This window comes from Glycine max, chromosome 17, assembly GCF_000004515.6.
Source record: "Glycine max cultivar Williams 82 chromosome 17, Glycine_max_v4.0, whole genome shotgun sequence".
Taxonomy (NCBI): Eukaryota; Viridiplantae; Streptophyta; class Magnoliopsida; order Fabales; family Fabaceae; genus Glycine; species Glycine max.
The window spans coordinates 10,325,623-10,342,705 of record NC_038253.2 but is presented as its reverse complement, the minus strand read 5'-3'; the positions used below and the strand labels follow the sequence as shown (position 1 = coordinate 10,342,705).

General features: G+C 32.8%; 2 protein-coding genes across 5 annotated transcripts; one reads left to right on the top strand and one right to left on the bottom strand.

The window, feature by feature from the left end:
• Positions 1-1,077: 1,077 nt before the first annotated feature.
• LOC100817096 (conserved oligomeric Golgi complex subunit 2) lies at positions 1,078-6,813 on the top strand. 2 transcript variants are annotated; one of them, XM_003549801.4, is made up of 12 exons: positions 1,078-1,750; positions 2,309-2,515; positions 3,120-3,456; positions 3,591-3,752; positions 3,945-4,044; positions 4,130-4,345; positions 4,429-4,537; positions 4,833-5,033; positions 5,189-5,293; positions 5,993-6,118; positions 6,214-6,348; positions 6,539-6,813. In XM_003549801.4, exons 1-12 carry the CDS (start codon positions 1,295-1,297, stop codon positions 6,650-6,652), a joined length of 2,268 nt encoding a protein of 755 aa, XP_003549849.1. In that variant the 5' UTR covers positions 1,078-1,294; the 3' UTR covers positions 6,653-6,813. The 2 variants fall into 2 exon arrangements, with proteins under 2 accessions (XP_003549849.1, XP_040867121.1); XM_041011187.1 differs by lacking the exon at positions 6,539-6,813 and having other exon boundaries at positions 1,084-1,750; positions 5,943-6,118.
• A 2,201-nt stretch (positions 6,814-9,014) lies between these two features.
• Positions 9,015-15,088, bottom strand: LOC100816209 (uridine kinase-like protein 1, chloroplastic). Of its 3 annotated transcripts, XM_003550820.5 has the most exons (14): positions 14,876-15,085; positions 14,342-14,433; positions 14,111-14,180; positions 13,905-14,023; positions 13,389-13,485; positions 12,582-12,661; positions 11,245-11,439; positions 11,045-11,128; positions 10,907-10,967; positions 10,622-10,682; positions 10,163-10,256; positions 9,961-10,033; positions 9,525-9,607; positions 9,015-9,455 (listed from the first exon to the last, which is right to left on the bottom strand). In XM_003550820.5, exons 1-14 carry the CDS (start codon positions 14,982-14,984, stop codon positions 9,306-9,308), a joined length of 1,368 nt encoding a protein of 455 aa, XP_003550868.1. In that variant the 5' UTR covers positions 14,985-15,085; the 3' UTR covers positions 9,015-9,305. The 3 variants fall into 3 exon arrangements, 2 of the variants coding, with proteins under 2 accessions (XP_003550868.1, XP_040867120.1); XR_005889334.1 differs by having other exon boundaries at positions 9,389-9,455; positions 9,525-10,033; positions 14,876-15,088; XM_041011186.1 differs by having other exon boundaries at positions 9,451-10,033; positions 14,876-15,088.
• Positions 15,089-17,083: the final 1,995 nt, after the last annotated feature.

Here is a 17,083-nt window from a genome sequence, read left to right as displayed (position 1 = left end):
GACACCTTGAAGACAAAAGCCGAAGACTTGGGAATTTTGCATAGGGCTTTCTGATCTTGTACAAGTTCAATTTAATAAGAGTTTAAAATGAGTTGAAAATAAAAACTAGGTTTTCCATAAGTAAAAGTAAAAAAGTTAAAACTAATTTTAAAATTTATAATAGAAAGAAAAAGTTATTCAAGCAAAAATCTCGTGAAAACTAAAATGGGTAAAATGAATCGATTCCAATGTGAAGAAATTGAGTACCTAACAAAACAATTGTGTTTTGAGCAGTGTTTCATTGCAATGAATTGATTTTCATTTTAAAGGAATCCAAGGAATTGATTTTCCGTCGAAGTAATGAAGTCTCAATTTAGGAAATCAATTCTCAATGGCTAATGTGAAATTTTAATTGAAAATTGGATCAAATATTTTTGTCATCTGTTATTAAATCAAATCTTCATCAATTGAAAATTATTAATATAAAATAATATTCATTTGTCATTTCTCACAAAATCTAGATTTCATCCATCCAAATTAAAGCCATCCATTTAGCCCTCCTTGTTACTTGTAGTTGGATTGTTTAAAATAAGATCTGTGCAATGTGCAGTTTTAGTTTCTAGAACATTTTTTAGAACATGTTATAGGCATTTAGCAGGTCACAACAAGAAAACACAATATTTTTAATTTTCTTTATGTTATGGATAGTATAGGTATAAAAAATAATTTCTTCTGATTTATTCATTATTTAAACAACATGATTAAAATTGTTTCATTCCATTCTATTTAAGTATATTTTATTTCATTCTATTTCTTTTCATCAATTCAAAGATGGCCTAAGGTATTTATTCCATATTTTCCCATTTTTTCCAAAATGTTTTTTTAATTAGTCATTTTGATCCTCGTATTTATATTAAATTTTCATTTTAATTCTTATACTTAAAAATTCTACAATTTAATCTTTATACAAGTTATTTGTTTTATTTCTTGACATTTTAGTTGTTATACATTTATTTTGTGGTGTTTTATACTTAAAAAAACACTATCAGCAAAGACTAGAATATAAAAAAAAAAAGTTATTCACACAAGTTTATTTCTTCATCTTTTATACATTTACTTTACTTTATTCGAGAGTTGGAGAATAGATTAGAGAGATAAGAGGGACACTCCGGTAAGCTTACGGCTTCCGTGCAGTGCGAGCGAGCGAACGAGAAGTTGTAGTTATTGATTTCAATTTCCAAGTCCCAACCATAAACAAACAGACAAATCCATTTCCTCAACAAAGAAACACACACCAAACCGCGCGAATCAAAAGATGGCGGATCCGATCCCGGCGCCACCAAGATCCGCCACGGACCTCTTCTCGGATCCTCTCGACGCCCACCCGCTGTGGTTCAAACCGGCGTCGTTTCTCTCCCCCGACTTCGACTCCGAATCCTACATCTCGGAGCTCCGAACCTTCGTCCCCTTCGACACGCTCCGCTCCGAGCTAAACAGCTACCTATCCTCCCTCAACCACGAGCTCATCGACCTCATCAACCGCGACTACGCCGACTTCGTCAACCTCAGCACCAAGCTCGTCGACGTCGACGCCGTCGTCGTCCGAATGCGGGCCCCGCTCGTCGAGCTCCGCGACAAGATCGAGCAGTTCAGAGGATCCGTCGAGGTCTCGCTTGTCGCCATCAAGAATCGCTTGAGGCAGAGATCTGAGGTGGCCTCCGCTAGAGAGACTTTAGAGCTTCTTCTTGATGCGTTTCACGTCGTTTCTAAGGTAGCCCCTTAATTGAGACTCTAATTGTTGATTAGATGAAGTAGTGGAGTGGAATTGGAGATCTCTGATGTAAAGATCTTGATGGCGTTTATTCTGGTTTTGATGATAATTCTTCACAATGAAGCTAGTTTGATCTCAGTGTTAGCTATGATGCGTTGTATTTGCTTGAGTTGGAAGATTAAATGTGTGTTTGGTTTTTCATTTGACAACCATAGGTTCACATTGAAACAGAAGTAGCTAGTATTAGCTTCTGCGTTATTTTATATGGACGTGAATTTCAGATGAATTGACGCCTATCCAAACACATCATAATAGACTGCTATTTTTTTTATTTTTTTTTTACTTGTGTAGTATGAGTGAGAGTCTCTAGTGTCAGTTGTTAGGCTTAGGTTGGATGTTGTTTATGTCAATGGAGGTTTCTAGAGCGGGGTACATTCATCATAGGGACATTGCATTTGATAAATTGTGTTTGTTTTGACTGTGTCTTGCATTGGTTTTTGAAATGTTGCGATTGCGATAGGATGCATTCGCTCAAAATTCATATTTGTGTAATTGCAGGTTGAGAAGCTAATAAAAGAGCTGCCCAGTGTACCCACCGATTGGTCAAATGGAGATGTAAATTTGTCAGAGAGGAATAACTTAAGCAATGGAGTTTCTGCGCAGCATGTTGAGAATGAAATGATTATCAGAGAGACTCAAAGCATGCTGCTGGAAAGAATTGCCAGTGAGATGAACCGACTAAAGTTCTATGTGACACATGCAAAGGTTTGTTTTAATTAATTTTTTTCACTTTTATTGATTGTTCTGTGTATGTGTGTTTTGATACTTGTAATGACAATTTCCAGAAAAACATTGTGAATCGTTGAGTGGAGAAGTCTAGAAAGGAAGCAGTTATGTTCAGGAAAACTGTTTCTTGTCATTGATACAGTGTAATTTGCTACATTATTGAAAATAAGCAATTCATTCTTTGAGGATTTGACTTGAGGTTTGTGTGATGAATACTTAAATTGTGGGTAGACAAGGTAGTTTAAGTTTGTAAAGTGATATGTTGGAAATAAAGTTTGGTTTAAGAATCACACTATTGGATCCTGCATTAATTAGTAGCCTTTTTAGTTAGTCAAATATACATGGATAGATTAAAAAGATAGATAGATAGAAAGAAATATTGAAGATTTTATTCATTTTAAAATGATAGAAGATATGTGCCTTGAAATTTTGTGGAAGTTTTATGAATGTTAATGTATTTATTCATTTTAACTTTCTCTGTCTTCTAGTGTTTGAGTTTTGTGATTCATTGTAAAATAGACCTTTTGTTTAAGGCCTTGGTACATTCTGTGCTCATCTCTTTTTCTCTAATATGCCAGTACAGAACCTTCCTTTTATTGAGAATATGGAGAAGAGGATTCAAAATGCAAGTGTAACAGTAGATGCAAGCTTGGGACATTGCTTTGTAAATGGTTTGGAGCACCGAGATGCAACTGCAATTTTCAATTGCTTACGTGCATATGCTGCTATAGATAACACTAAGAGTGCAGAAGAAATTTTTCGAGTTACTGTTGTGGCTCCATTGATACAGAAGATTATCCCACATGGATCATCAGCTGTGGTTGCTGGATCATTTGGGGATGGTCTAGAAAATGATTATCAACTAATTAAGGAGTTCATTGATAAAGACTGTAAATTTTTATTGGAAATTTCTTCAGCTGGTATGTTGTCAGGCTTTTTTCTCGTTACATTACTTTCCAAGAACTGAAATATAAGACTGCTATATTTACGTATAAAAAAGACTGAAATATAAGACTGCTATATTTGCATATCTGAAACTTGGTCTCTGGTGCAGAAAATTCAGGTTTGCATGTCTTTGACTTCTTAGCCAATTCAATCCTTAAGGAGGTTCTCTCTGCAATTCAGAAGGGAAAGCCAGGTGCATTTTCTCCCGGAAGGCCAACAGAGTTCTTGAAAAATTACAAATCAAGCTTAGATTTCTTGGCTTTTCTAGAAGGTAGTAGTCATATCTCCCTTATATATCTTTTCACCTTGAGAAACACAAGAAAAAAGAAAACATGGGCTTCAAGTTTCAAAGAACCTTGTTGGTTTAATTTATGATTTCATAGGACATTTGCTAATTTTATTATTGATACATGTCTTCAAGAATATATTTTCACTAATATTGTAACATTTAATTTCATGCAAGGCTACTGTCCATCCAGATCTGCTGTTGCTAAATTTCGATCTGAAGCAATTTATACAGAATTCATGAAGCAATGGAACATTGGAGTATATTTCTCTTTGAGGTGCTTATGCCACTTTAAAATGGTCATAACTTCAGAATACTTGTATTGCTCTGTGACATGGAAATCTTATTTGCAATTGCCTCAGGTTTCAGGAAATAGCAGGGTCACTAGATTCTGTGCTTACAACATCCAGTCTTGTCCCTGTTCAAAATTCAGATGCTGGCGAAGCAAATTATCAAGGTTTAACATTAAAGCAAAGTGTTACTTTGTTGGAGAGTTTGAGATCATGCTGGAGAGAAGATGTTCTTGTCCTTTCTTGTTCTGACAGATTCCTTCGGCTATCCTTGCAGCTTCTTTCTAGGTCAGTTTAAGTGGGATGCTAAGAAATTGTGTTGTCTTTTTGGTTCTGACAGAACAAAAACCAACTTCTCTTTGAAATTACAGATACTCAAGTTGGCTGTCTTCTGGACTGACTGCTCGCAAAAACCATAACACAAGCACTAGCCCTGGGTGTGAATGGGCCGTTTCAGCTGTCATAGATGACTTTATTTTTGTACGCATCATCCTTCACTTTATTTTCGTATGCATTAATGTAATCTACATTATGTATGTTGAAATAAAACTTGAATTTGCTGCTTCAAATACTATATACCTACACATGCCCAAAATTTTGCTCAAGCCATCTACTAGACTTTTTCTGTAGTTCCATGTAAGGAATTGATAAAAAAATTCTGACAATGACCATGGTGAAAAAACATTAGCGTTACTTGGATTGTTTGCCAGATATGCTAAATGTAGATATTGGCTGTACTTTACCTGAAATATAACAGATGTTAAATCATTTGTAGGTTATTCATGATATAAGATATTTGGAGGAGCAGGTTCATGGTGATTACCTTCAACATGTGCTTCAGCTTTTGTCTTCATGCTCCCCTGATGTTCTGGAATCAATAAGGCAGAGCATTTTACTGAGTGGTCAATCATTAAAATCTGTAGAACCGTTAGTCATTAAAGCAGTGGTGGAGTCACTAGTTGAAAAGTCAGTTGAGGTAGGTTATAGTCTATGTTTATTCTTTAAATTGGTTGCATTATTCAGATATGGGGGTGTATATCACTAAATATATTTGCAATCTTCTAGAATATCTTTTTTTTTTCTTCCCTTTTCAATTCATTCATTTCTTTCTCTTGTCTGAAAATTATTTAGGACTTAAGACAAATGAAGGGGATAACAGCAACCTATAGGATGACTAATAAACCTCTACCTGTGAGGCATTCACCATATATTTCAGGGGTATTACGTCCCCTTAAGGTATGCAGTATTAACATTATGGTTTATTTTATTTTCACCTGGTTTCCATTTTTCATGAGTAGCTTGATTTCAAGCTAATGCAATGGTGATATACTCCAATGGATTTGGATTCTCTAAAGTGAGAAGATGTGTAATTCACCTTCACCTTTAATTTAAAGTATGTAAAGTTTTCAATGAATTTCAATTCCAATCAATGGTGGATATATCTTTACTTTCTTGCTTTACACATCTTACTTTAAAAGAGTTGAATCAATTTTTGGTGGAAGGTTGAGCTTGATAGCATGATCATAGGGAAAACTTTATTATTTAGTGTGTTTGACATTATGTCCTTTAAACATTTCATTTAGTCATTACTGGTTCCAGTTGTCTGAATCTAGTGAAACTACATTCAGGCAATGCAAATTTAGTCTAATTTGATATGTTGGTTGGCAATTATGATTCATGCACCCAATTTTAAGCCCTCTTTTATTGTCTACAATCAACATATACTAAAAAACGGAAAGGTAATTTGTTGTCTACAATCAACATATCCAATAGACCTCTTAAGAAAAAGCCAAAAGTTTAAGTACGAATGTGTTGATATTTTTGGGATGTGTAATTTGTAAGAAATATTTTTTTTTAATTTTCAATTGGAGTGCATATATTGTAGCTAAAACTAAAAACATCAACGTATATTGGCGGCATGCCTATGCATCTCAGGCTTTTTTGGGTGGGGAGAGAGCTACAAGATATTTGGTCAGTGAAACTAGGAATGAAATACTCCTCTGTGCTGCAACTGAGATTACTGACCGTTATTATGAATTAGCTGCTGACCTTGTTAGCGTGGTAAGTGTCCAAATCTAAATTGCGTTGATGGAATTTTTCGATCTCTTGGATTCTCTGTTAGAAATTATTTTATTGAACTTTTTATCACTGATCAGGCAAGAAAGACAGAGTCTTCACTCCAGAAAATTAGGCAGAGTGCACAAAGACGAGCTGGAGCCAGTTCAGATATCTTAGATAATAATGTGTCTGATACTGATAAAATCTGTATGCAGTTGTTTCTTGATATTCAGGTTGGCATGATACTTAACATATTATTACCATTACCAGTGTGATTTTTCTCATTCTTGCATGTACAACTCATAACTCATGGCTTCTGAACAATTTTGAGTCAGTGACCAGCAAACTCCGACTGTTTCATTTACATAACCTTCCTCTTACTGCTTTCATTTACATAACCTTCGTCTTGCAAATTGTCACCAGGAGTATGCCCGGAACCTCTCTGCACTGGGGGTTGAAGCAGCCAATATTGCATCCTACCGTTCATTATGGCAATGTGTGGCTCCTGCAGATAGGCAAAACACAATTAATCTCTAAGAGTTTGCTCCTATGGAGTTAAAGCGGCTTGTAGATTGTTTTCCTCTGGGTCTAGAGTTTCCTTTTGTAACTTAATTTTGAAATCCATTATATAGCTTTACACAATAATCACAGGTTATCATGGTTCTTAAAAGGGAAGAAAAAAATTATTTTGCTCGTAACTGTTATCTTTAAGGTTCTCTGTAGTTACTACGATAGCAGATGTGATATTCTTTGTGGCATTGTGTTTCTTATCATCATTCTTTTAAATTGCTTTTTCAAACTTACTGCCAATTATTTTTTTATGGTCTGGCAGATTCATTCAAATATAGTCTTGTATATATACTAACTCCTTCGGTTGCAGAGAAATGGTGGGGAAATAGAAAGGAGAGAAAAAAAAGGGTGAGAAATAAAATGGGGTGTGTTTGGTAAAGGGGCAATGGTCGGTAAAAAAAAAAGAGTGGGTCCATTACTTCTTTATTTCTTCACAAAATCGGGCGGAATTGAATAATAATCACATTTCTGACAAAAAAATTGATTGTTTTCTTTCATAATTGATTGTCTCAGCGTAAAAAAAACTAAATTGATTGTTTTGATTTCAACAACTGTCATAAAAAAACCATTGATTATCTTGTATTTTTTTTTCGATATTTCTCTTTTTCTTAAATTGAACACAGTTAAATTTACTTGATTTCTCATTTATCTTTATTCACTCCTTTTCTTTTCTATTTTTTTATCATTCATATTTTTTTATTCTGTCCTACCAAACCCCCTGATACGTTGATTGTATATCCAGAATATATAACGATTCCTCTGGTCGGATCAAGGAAATGGTAAAGATGTATTGGATTCAATTTTAGATGGAAAGCTGTAATAACAAAGTTAAACGCCAAGTTTAGTTTCAGGCAGCAGGGACCTAAATCGTGAATTCATGATGTATGAAGTTTGAGTGAAGTTTGTTTTCAGACAGCAATATATATCATTTTATCTCCTTTCTTCGCCCTTCGGTAGTTTACAACGTTGAAGGCTAAACACTCTGATTTCAATATCAATAAGTCTACACCCTTAAAATTACTTAAAACGAAGGTTGACATCAAACTTGTGGTTGTTTTGCATTTATGTTCATTTTTCACCTGATGTAGATGATAGGGTAGCAAAACAACTTTTTTTTGCCTCGCAATAAATAGGTATGAAAAATGGAGTTCTCCGTGACCTAATTCCTTGTCACATCCTTAAAATTCATCCCCACCAAAATCCATCCCCTTAAAAATTAACTTGGAGTATCAAATGGGAAATTTTCTCCCGTCAATTCGTTGAGTTGATTCGAGTTGACTCATTTGAAACGTAAAAATGAAGGGATCCAATCAGACCAATTACATAGTGAGAGATATATGGTTGATTTAATGATTAAGAAAGAAAAATGGTAGAAGAAAGAGAAATTGTGAGTTTGAATTCTCAAACATTTCTAACAAAACTAACCATTGTTGAATAAAAAAATCAGTTAAAAACCTTTCTTAACTGGAAACAACAAAGGAAAACAAAGTGAAACTTACAAACATAAAAGTGATTCCTAACCCGGATCAAGTTCCAATTGGATAATAAACTCGAACTTTTCTTTCCTTAGTGTGTAGTTATTCATGATTATGTGCATGCATGATTATCAAACTCTCGAGTTAAATCGTTAATTCTTACGAGTTTATGAATTTTCTTATTCTCTGTGAGTTGACTCATGTGTAAACTTTCTTTTTAATAGACTTTGGATAAACTTGATAAACTCTGAATGAATTCGATAAATTCTAAATAAACTCGATAGACTCTCGAGTTTATCACCGAGTTAACGAGTCAACAAGTTTAAAAAATTAGATCAAAATGTAAGTCATTTTGGGTTGTTTTCTGTTTGTTTAGTGTTTAATATACATTTATTTAGTATGTTGTTTCTAAATCGAAAAATTCACATCTCTAATAACATTAAATCTTTGTTCTCTAATAACATCAAATCCTCGATGAGAATGTTCTACCACTACTATAACATCTGCAAGTCATCATTATCTAATAGTGATGCATTGCTAGACTTGGTTATTTAAGTATTATAAAATTTATGATTTATTATTTTGTTTTATTATATTGTTGAAATGTTTAATTGGTATATTATTTATAGATATTTTGTTATTATTTTTATATGAAGTGGACTCTTGCGAATCTAAGAGTCGAGTTTATGAAACTCTTATAAGTCTACATAAACTTTCGAATTTAATAACCTTGTGTGCATGTTTAATAATCAGATGCAACATTTGCATTATACATAATAAAAAAAGAAAAAGCCACCTTGACCGAATCCACCAACTAGGTCGGTTGATCCGGGTTGGCTCAATTCAAAAGAAAATTCCAAAAAATATATATCAAAGACTAAAAATTCAAAACCAGTTATAGTTAGTTACAATTAACAACCCTTTTTAGCTGTTGCGGAAACAAAGGAAAACAGAAGGGAAGCTCACTAACAAACATGAAGTGATGCCTGACCCTAATCAAGTTCCAATTGGACAATCCAGTCAAACTTGGGTAGTTGCTCATGATTATGTGTGTTTAGTAGTCAGATGATTATTATACATAGTAATAAATTCCAACATATGTTCCTGTTTTTTCTCCTTATAATCTTTTTTGCTTTGCTTTCAAACTAAGAATCGTCGGTACCAAAGTAGCGATCACCAAATTCTCCTAACCCTGGTATGACACGGAACTGGTCATTTAATCCTTCTTCAATCTCCGATGTGACAATTTTCAGATGCGGAAAATGTTTACATACACAATGTATTCCCTCAGGAGCCTGAAATGATTTTTGAAAATTTATTGTATTGGTAACAAATGGTTTTGTTTTCAATTAAACATAACTTACAGAAATGAGGTTAAGAAATATTATCCGGGACTCTGGAACTCCCTTCTTTATAAGAAGCTCGATTGCTTGGCTAGCAGTTTTACCTGGATAATCATTAAGGTGTTTATTGCCAGCCAAAAGAAGTGTCCGTGTCATGCATAAATGAACAAAAAAAAAAAAGTAAATGAAGAATTTGGTGGACGAAGCTTCCTAGGTTGACTATCTAGTGTGAAACTAAAATTTTGTTCTGTGATCCGGTCTGGAAGATACCAATCTCCTACAATTTTTGCTGTAATGAAGAGTAATAATACGTGGAGATTGTTCATGGACACCAATATGCTAATAGATAAAAGTGAGAAAAGTATAGGTTTTATAGGTAATGTGATTTGACATGAAGAGTGAGATTGAGAGAATTGATGGGTGTTTAAAAAACATGGGTGTAAAAAAGATAACTCACCTGTTCCAAGTACTGGGTCCATGAGAAGAACATGTCTCTCCGAAATATCTTTAGGAAGTTTCTCATAAATAAGCTAATGGAGTGGAAAACATTGTAATAATTAACATTATACATAAATGTAAATATAAAAAAATCACCTTGATCTTTTAGAAATCTGGCAAATTCAAGAAATAATAAGCAGAGCCAGAAAGGAAATTAATACCTGGGTTTCATCACCACCTTCACGGTGAATTAGAATTTTTCCTATCTTTATTCCTTTACAGCAAGCACGCAAAGCATTTTCCATGCTTTCACCACTGAAACGTTATAAAGGAAACCATGATTCATAGAGGTGCAAAAATCAAATTCACAAGAAGTCACATAAACACACATTCCACACCTCAGATTAGGAGTTACATATTGAATGATATATTCCCACATGAAACTGGTTTCGGACTGAATAATTTTCTTATCATATCAAACTAAGGTTGGATTTGAAATTAAAATTTAATACTGGACAAGGTATCTTAAAAAACAAATGCTAACGCCTAACGAGTTTGTTTCCCAACTTTACTACAAGATTAAGAACATTTAATACAGCCAGTCTTAAAAATGAACAACAATGGAGTATGAACTAGTCTACGAAGAATTATAGTGTCGTCAAACTTTTTTAAAAAGTTACCTTCGAATAATGGATACTCCACATAATTTCTTACAAAAATCAACTCCAGTATAAATTGAGCCTGAAATGGAATAACAAGGAAAAATTGCGGAGTCTGCGTGTATTTATAAAGAGCATGAAATGAGGTATGGTAGCTAAGCTTAGCAATTTGTAGCATTATTCAAACAAAGTTTAGTTATTTAACTACACGCTCTATCATATTATGCTAAAACATGAACAAATGAAACACTTGCTGGCAGATTTAAATGATGAAACGGTATTTCCTCTTCTTTAGTTTAGACATACCTGTAGGTGTGATAACTTGTTTCTCTGTAAATGGCAAGTAACCAAGACCATGTTCCACTACCTGTGAAGTCGGTGATATTAAGATTAGTTGTTAAGAGGGGCTGTAAATCCTGTAGAAAGCTCAAAGCCGTTACCTACCACACGAATTAGCCGATCTGAATAAAAAACAAAATCATGCTTTGATAAGTCCCTGTCACGAATAAGAGTGTGCATGCCTCTAGTCTGTAAGAAAACTTCAAAATTAGAAATAAATTAGCATCAGCATAAGAAATATTTCCTTGGGGGAAAGAAGCAAAAGAAAATTTTAAGAGGGGAAGATGAAGCAAGATGAAAATCACCTGGAAAGTAGACTGTATAACATTCACATTTGGATATATCTTGCAGAGGTTATGTTGGCCAAGCTTAGTGCGGATATGTTGAACAATCAAGTCAATTGCTACAAGATTGTCTCCACCGCGAGGTATGATGATGTCAGCATATTTTTTGGATGGAAGAATAAAATCATCGAAGGCAGGCTTAACAAATTTTGCATACTGAAAATGCAACAATAAAGGTTTTCCATATCAGCCACCAAATTTCACGTGTTGAACGACAATAAGAAATTAGTTTTAAACAAAACAGAACAAAATTACTGCCCTGCAACAACTATTACTGCTGCCACATTGTTTTCTAAACCTCTGTGTTCCTTAAGTACACAGACATAGGACCCGAATACAACCCAAAAAAAATAATAATGATACACAAGTATCTTCTTATTTTAAAGATTTCACCAATATTTCTCATTTTTTATTATATCATAAATTTAATTATGTTTATATTTTTTTTCTTTTTCTTCTCTATTCCTAGATTGTTGGGGAGATTCCAAGGGAGAAAATACCGGAGGATCATGAGCCATCGCATAAAGAAATTTAATATCACATTTAACCCAAAATCGTAAGATATTGGTCTTCTCTTCGTTTATCTGATGTTCAACTTTTCCACTTTTATCTGATGTGGAATTTTACTTAAATTTCACTACACGCTTGTGCTCTAACACTACATATTTATACTACAATGGACGTTCATCAAACATTTTCTATAAAATATTATCTGCCCAAACAAAAAGACTTTTTTTTCCTTTTTAACTAAAAGAAAAACAATTTGAAAAAGAAAGACAACGTCATAATACAAGAGGCATTCGTTGGCTGGTTACTATATTATTACAAGGAAAGTGTTTCTTTAATCACCCAATATACTACCTTACATCTAGAGATAGAAAAAAATAATATAGAAATAAATATTTGATGTGAAAAAGAAAAGAGACATAAAGACCCAAAAAAAAAAAGATATCAACTAGATATTTAAAATAGCTGAGTGTACAAGAATCACTACTCTAATTACAATCTGATGTTGACTCAAAGCTTGTGTCCTTTATAAATAATGGGACTGAATCATTGTGTATCGGACAACGGTTTCTTCCCACTCAATTATTTTTCAGAACGGGGTGGTAGCATTATTTATTCATTATCGATATAAATCAAAAAAATGCTTTTTATTTTTATCATCTTACCAATTTTAAGATATCGATACAAAATTACAAATAAACTACTTTTGGTAAATGGTAATCCTAATTCCCGAGTTCATGACATCTGTCAATCTGATGAAGTTAATAATATATAAAGATAATAAGTCTTGCCTGTTCCAGTACAGAGTGAACATCTCTACCCCTCTCAACAGTATCCCGTCTTATTCTGCGGGCAAGCCTTACATCTGGATCTGCATAACACGCAATGCAATATCTGTATGACAACAAGAAAATATAAAACCACCGACATTTTCAACAGAAATATTATTTTCCCAGACTATTGTCGCTGTTTAATGTTTATCATCTCAAAATATTTACTGACAAAAAGAATCTGCCAGAGAGGATCAAGAACTTTGAATGGACAAGCAGAACATGGACCAAAGTTTCCTCCCTGTACTAAATCACACGATTTCCAATGCCGATCATCATAGTTACGTTGAGTGCTCTTCGAAAATGAACGACGGTTTGAAGAGTAACATGGTGGTCTGTCCTTGATAACTCCCTTTCTTATACACATGAAAACAGATAATCGGATAGGATCTATAGATCCAAAAAGAGACTCATGGTGTTCAAGAAACTATAACACAGCAATTTATATTACCTCAGATTATTAAAAACCTTGTCTAGCATACTTTTTGCTAAGTGAAAATAATGTTAAGACTTGAAAGGCTTGATCATTCTACCTATAGACTATAGTCCATGGTTTACGACCAGGTTTGATCAATTCTAGCGATAGCAGAATTTGCAAAATCAAGTTCCATGTCGGTAAATGAGTACACACAACATGGGAGGAGAATTCAATTAGTCTATTGTTGTCCTCCCAGCTTGATTTTTTCCTCATAATAAACAAAACTTTGTACATTTTAGCTTATCTAACCTGTAATAGATGGGGAAAAATAAAAAGGAAGAACAAAAGACCTGCATCAACAAATATCTTCATATTCATCATGTTGCGGACACGTTGTTCATGAAAAACCAATATTCCCTCCAGAATAATTACTTCAGATGCATTGACCTGCCAAATAAAAACAATAATAATCTACCAAAATTTTCATTTTATACGAATATTGCACCTCCGATCATAGTTATCAGAAAAAAAGAAAAACATCTAGCAACTCAGGTCCAATAGTGAAGAAAGGGCATTAAATTTTAAGAAAATCTATTCAACAAGCCAATGGTATGAATGAATTAGAAAATTATACCCTTTTTCCCTTCTGAATAAAACAAATACAATTTCAGGCATGCTTAGATAGATACACAAGCAAGTATATCAAAGGTATGACATCGACCGTTGGCTCTCTAGGAGCTCTGTAACTGGCAGATTATCGCGTTACTGGCATAAGAGAAAAGATTCAATAATCTGAGCAACAAATCTGAGAACAAATGATATTAGCATTTAACACCTCATTTTAACTTAATGCGTAAGAAGGGAACCTGTCTGGATCTCTCAGAAGATCTCTGGTGAAGCTTAAAATCGTAAAACGGAACCTGAACTGACTGTCCAGATTTGAGCTTACTGAGAGTTTCTACGAGTTGCTCTGTATCAAATGCATCTACCAAAATCATAACACAAGGTTAGAATTAGAATCCTAAAAGATTAATTAATTTAATAATCTTAATTAAGGTTCCAGCTACCGTACTAGGATGATCAAAATTATACTCATGAACGCGTTTCAACTCGTCATTCGTCAAACCGCGGTAAAATGAATCCTACAACATTAACAGATCAACGTGAATTCATTTTTATTCGATTTTAGATTTAGCATAATGCAAGTAACTCGAGAAATTCAATGATTTCGTGTTCATGATTCCCTTTGATCCAAATCCAATACCGCCACAAGATTCAATTCAAGAAAGAGAATCTCAGAGACCTGACTAACGAGCACAACTCTGTGATCTTGCAGCTGCTGAATGATCAAATCACACACTGTGGTTTTTCCCGATGCCGTGCCTCCAGAGACACCTGATCCACGCAGAGAACGCAAATCGAATAGAGGAACGCATAAACATCACATACACATGCCATTAGATTTCTCTCCGATGAGAAAATGTAGGAAAATTATTGTAATTAATGTTTCGAGTTTCTTTTACATTTGTAAGATCAAATCCATCGTGAGAGAATGCAAAGAGCAAGAAAAGCAGCGAACCGAAGCAGTTATGTTTATGTATATATGTATGATAAGTCTTTCATTCCTACTGATAAAAAATAATATGTATGACAAAGCGAGATGTTCATTCAATCAGAGAGTAAACAAAAAAATTGGAAAAAAATGTTGGAGCGTTCTTTTTTACTTTCCATGGATCCAAACGGATTGAAAAAAAAATGATGAATGTAAGGAGAAAAAGAAAAAAAGATGAATGGTTGTGTTGGGTTTGTGTATATATAATATAATATAGTTAGCTACCGATGACGAATGGATGATGTGAGGATGTTGGAGAAGAACAAGACGACGTCGTAGAAGGATGCCAACCGGAGAAGTGCGCACCGGAGAGAACCTCTATAACCATATCCATTGTTTTTGGCTTTTGTTTCTTTCTATTTGCTCCACTGTGTTTCTGTTTTCAGGTTTTCTCCTTATATACGTATGTGTTTGCGGGCCTCTATCACCGGTCACAACTCAACTTCACCGCATTGTTGTTTTTTTATAGGTGATATTTCTCCTATAGATCTTAAGAAAATCACATTTCATTTAAATAAATCAGTTTCATTTTTGTACATTTTCGGTGTAAATTATAATACTAGGGGCCATTTGACACAAGGAAATTTTTTTGATGTAGAAGAAAGTCATTCCTACTAATCATGAATACTAGAATCAAGATGACTAAGAAGGACTAAATTTACCTAATTAGTGATAAATAGTCTCATATAAGTTTTGTGAGAATAAAAGAGTAATATAATATTTTTACTAAAATCTTGAAATATTTATCACATTAAATAATTTAATAAAATTAACATAATATTTTTATCAAAATAATTTTTTTTTAACTTCATAATAAATTTTTTAAACTTCTTCCGTGATAATATTTTTAAAGAAAACGTATAAAAAATTATAAAAAAAACTTTTTTCTGGTCATGTTATTTTTAAAAAAAAATTAAAAGTGGAAAAGAAACATTTTGAACTCAAGATCTTTAGGAAATTAAAAATTTCTCTTATAAGTTAAAGTATGAACATCAAAGTCTTGTGTTTATAGTAAATATATTAAATAAGAAAAATATATGTAAGAATATTTTTTATCATTTCATCTTAAAATTTAATTATTGACGTCATATATATAGCTAAACATGTTCGTGCGTCACATGCAAGCAAATTTTTGGGGTGTGACATATTTTTATAGCCGAACATTCACTTGAAGAAAAATCACCAAAAAAGAGATATTTATAGTTGAACCGGATTCTCCAGCAGGACATTTTGATAAAAAGTAAACCTTAAAGAGGGAGAGAAAAAAAAAAGGCTTAAAGTGTGTTTGATTTGAGGGGGAAAATAGAAAGATGAAATATTTTTATTTTAAAATAGAAAATTAAACTGCAATGAAATAAAATAAGAAGTCCAAAATTACATTAAAAAAAAAAACAAAAGTAGAGTGAGTCACTCTGGAATAAGGTATCTATATGTTTGTACTGATATTTTTTTTCCTTATAATATCCTTTTATTCAATAAAAATGAGGGTTTTATTCCCATATACAATCACATGTTAAAGGAGATTCTTCAATATTACAAGTTGAATAAAAATGGTTCAATATATTTGCAAAAATACCTTTAATGGATGACACCCTTTATTTTCATATATTATATGAATGTTATTTTTATAATTGATTTGTTGTGGGCCTGTATTCTTATATAGATAGAAATTATGAGTATTGGCCAGACTCATAATTGACATAAGCCCAATTTATTTAAATTAACTTGTTAAAAAATGTTTATTTTAATAAAATAAATATTTTTCTGTTTTTCTAGTGTGTTTGTCTAAATTAATTTTATTTAAGAAAAATATTTTTTTTGTTTATTTTAAGAAATAAATCATATATACTTCTTAAAAAAATATTTATTTTAAAATTATTTTTTAAAATTCAAACAAACTCACCCATAATGATTCATGACTAGATAATTAATTTCTCCCCTTAAACAAACTTAAATGTAATTTAATTAACCTTAGAACTAGTAGACAGTTCTTCCAAAAAAAAAGGAAAGAACTAGTAGACAATTATAACTACCCGATTAGTTTTACATAATTTCTTAAATTTAACAATCAATTGGCCCCTCTCTCTCACTTTTCTTCAACTTTGACTCTTCTCTCTCTCTTTTCTTCAACTGTGACTCTTCTCATGAGGTTATATTTGGATTTTTCATAATTCAAATGAGGTAAATTTAGAGTTGTTGAATAAAAAAATACATGTCTTATAGAATCTTTGGTTTAATGGAAAATCTTCTCATTGGTGTCTTGTAGTGTGTTTGGTTAAGAGAGAAACCCTTAACTAAGCACACAGTTATTTCACTAAATCAACATATTGGAGTTTTTTTTTTTTTGGCTTTTCTTGTTTAGAGTAGGTGTTGTTTCTGAATAATAAAACAAATTAATAAAAAGTTTTTGAAAATAACCAATATTATTAACAA

Coding starts and splice junctions, on each gene's coding strand:
- LOC100817096 (XM_003549801.4), top strand. CDS start 1,295: ATGGCGGATCCGATCCCGGCGCCACCAAGATCCGCCACGGACCTCTTC. Junction 2,516..3,119: donor TCTATGTGACACATGCAAAG/GTTTGTTTTAAT, acceptor ATGCCAGTACAG/AACCTTCCTTTTATTGAGAA. Junction 6,119..6,213: donor CTGCTGACCTTGTTAGCGTG/GTAAGTGTCCAA, acceptor ATCACTGATCAG/GCAAGAAAGACAGAGTCTTC.
- LOC100816209 (XM_041011186.1), bottom strand. CDS start 14,984: ATGGATATGGTTATAGAGGTTCTCTCCGGTGCGCACTTCTCCGGTTGG. Junction 14,434..14,875: donor ACATCATCCATTCGTCATCG/GTAGCTAACTAT, acceptor TGCGTGGATCAG/GTGTCTCTGGAGGCACGGCA. Junction 10,034..10,162: donor AAGGTGGTGATGAAACCCAG/GTATTAATTTCC, acceptor CCACTCCATTAG/CTTATTTATGAGAAACTTCC.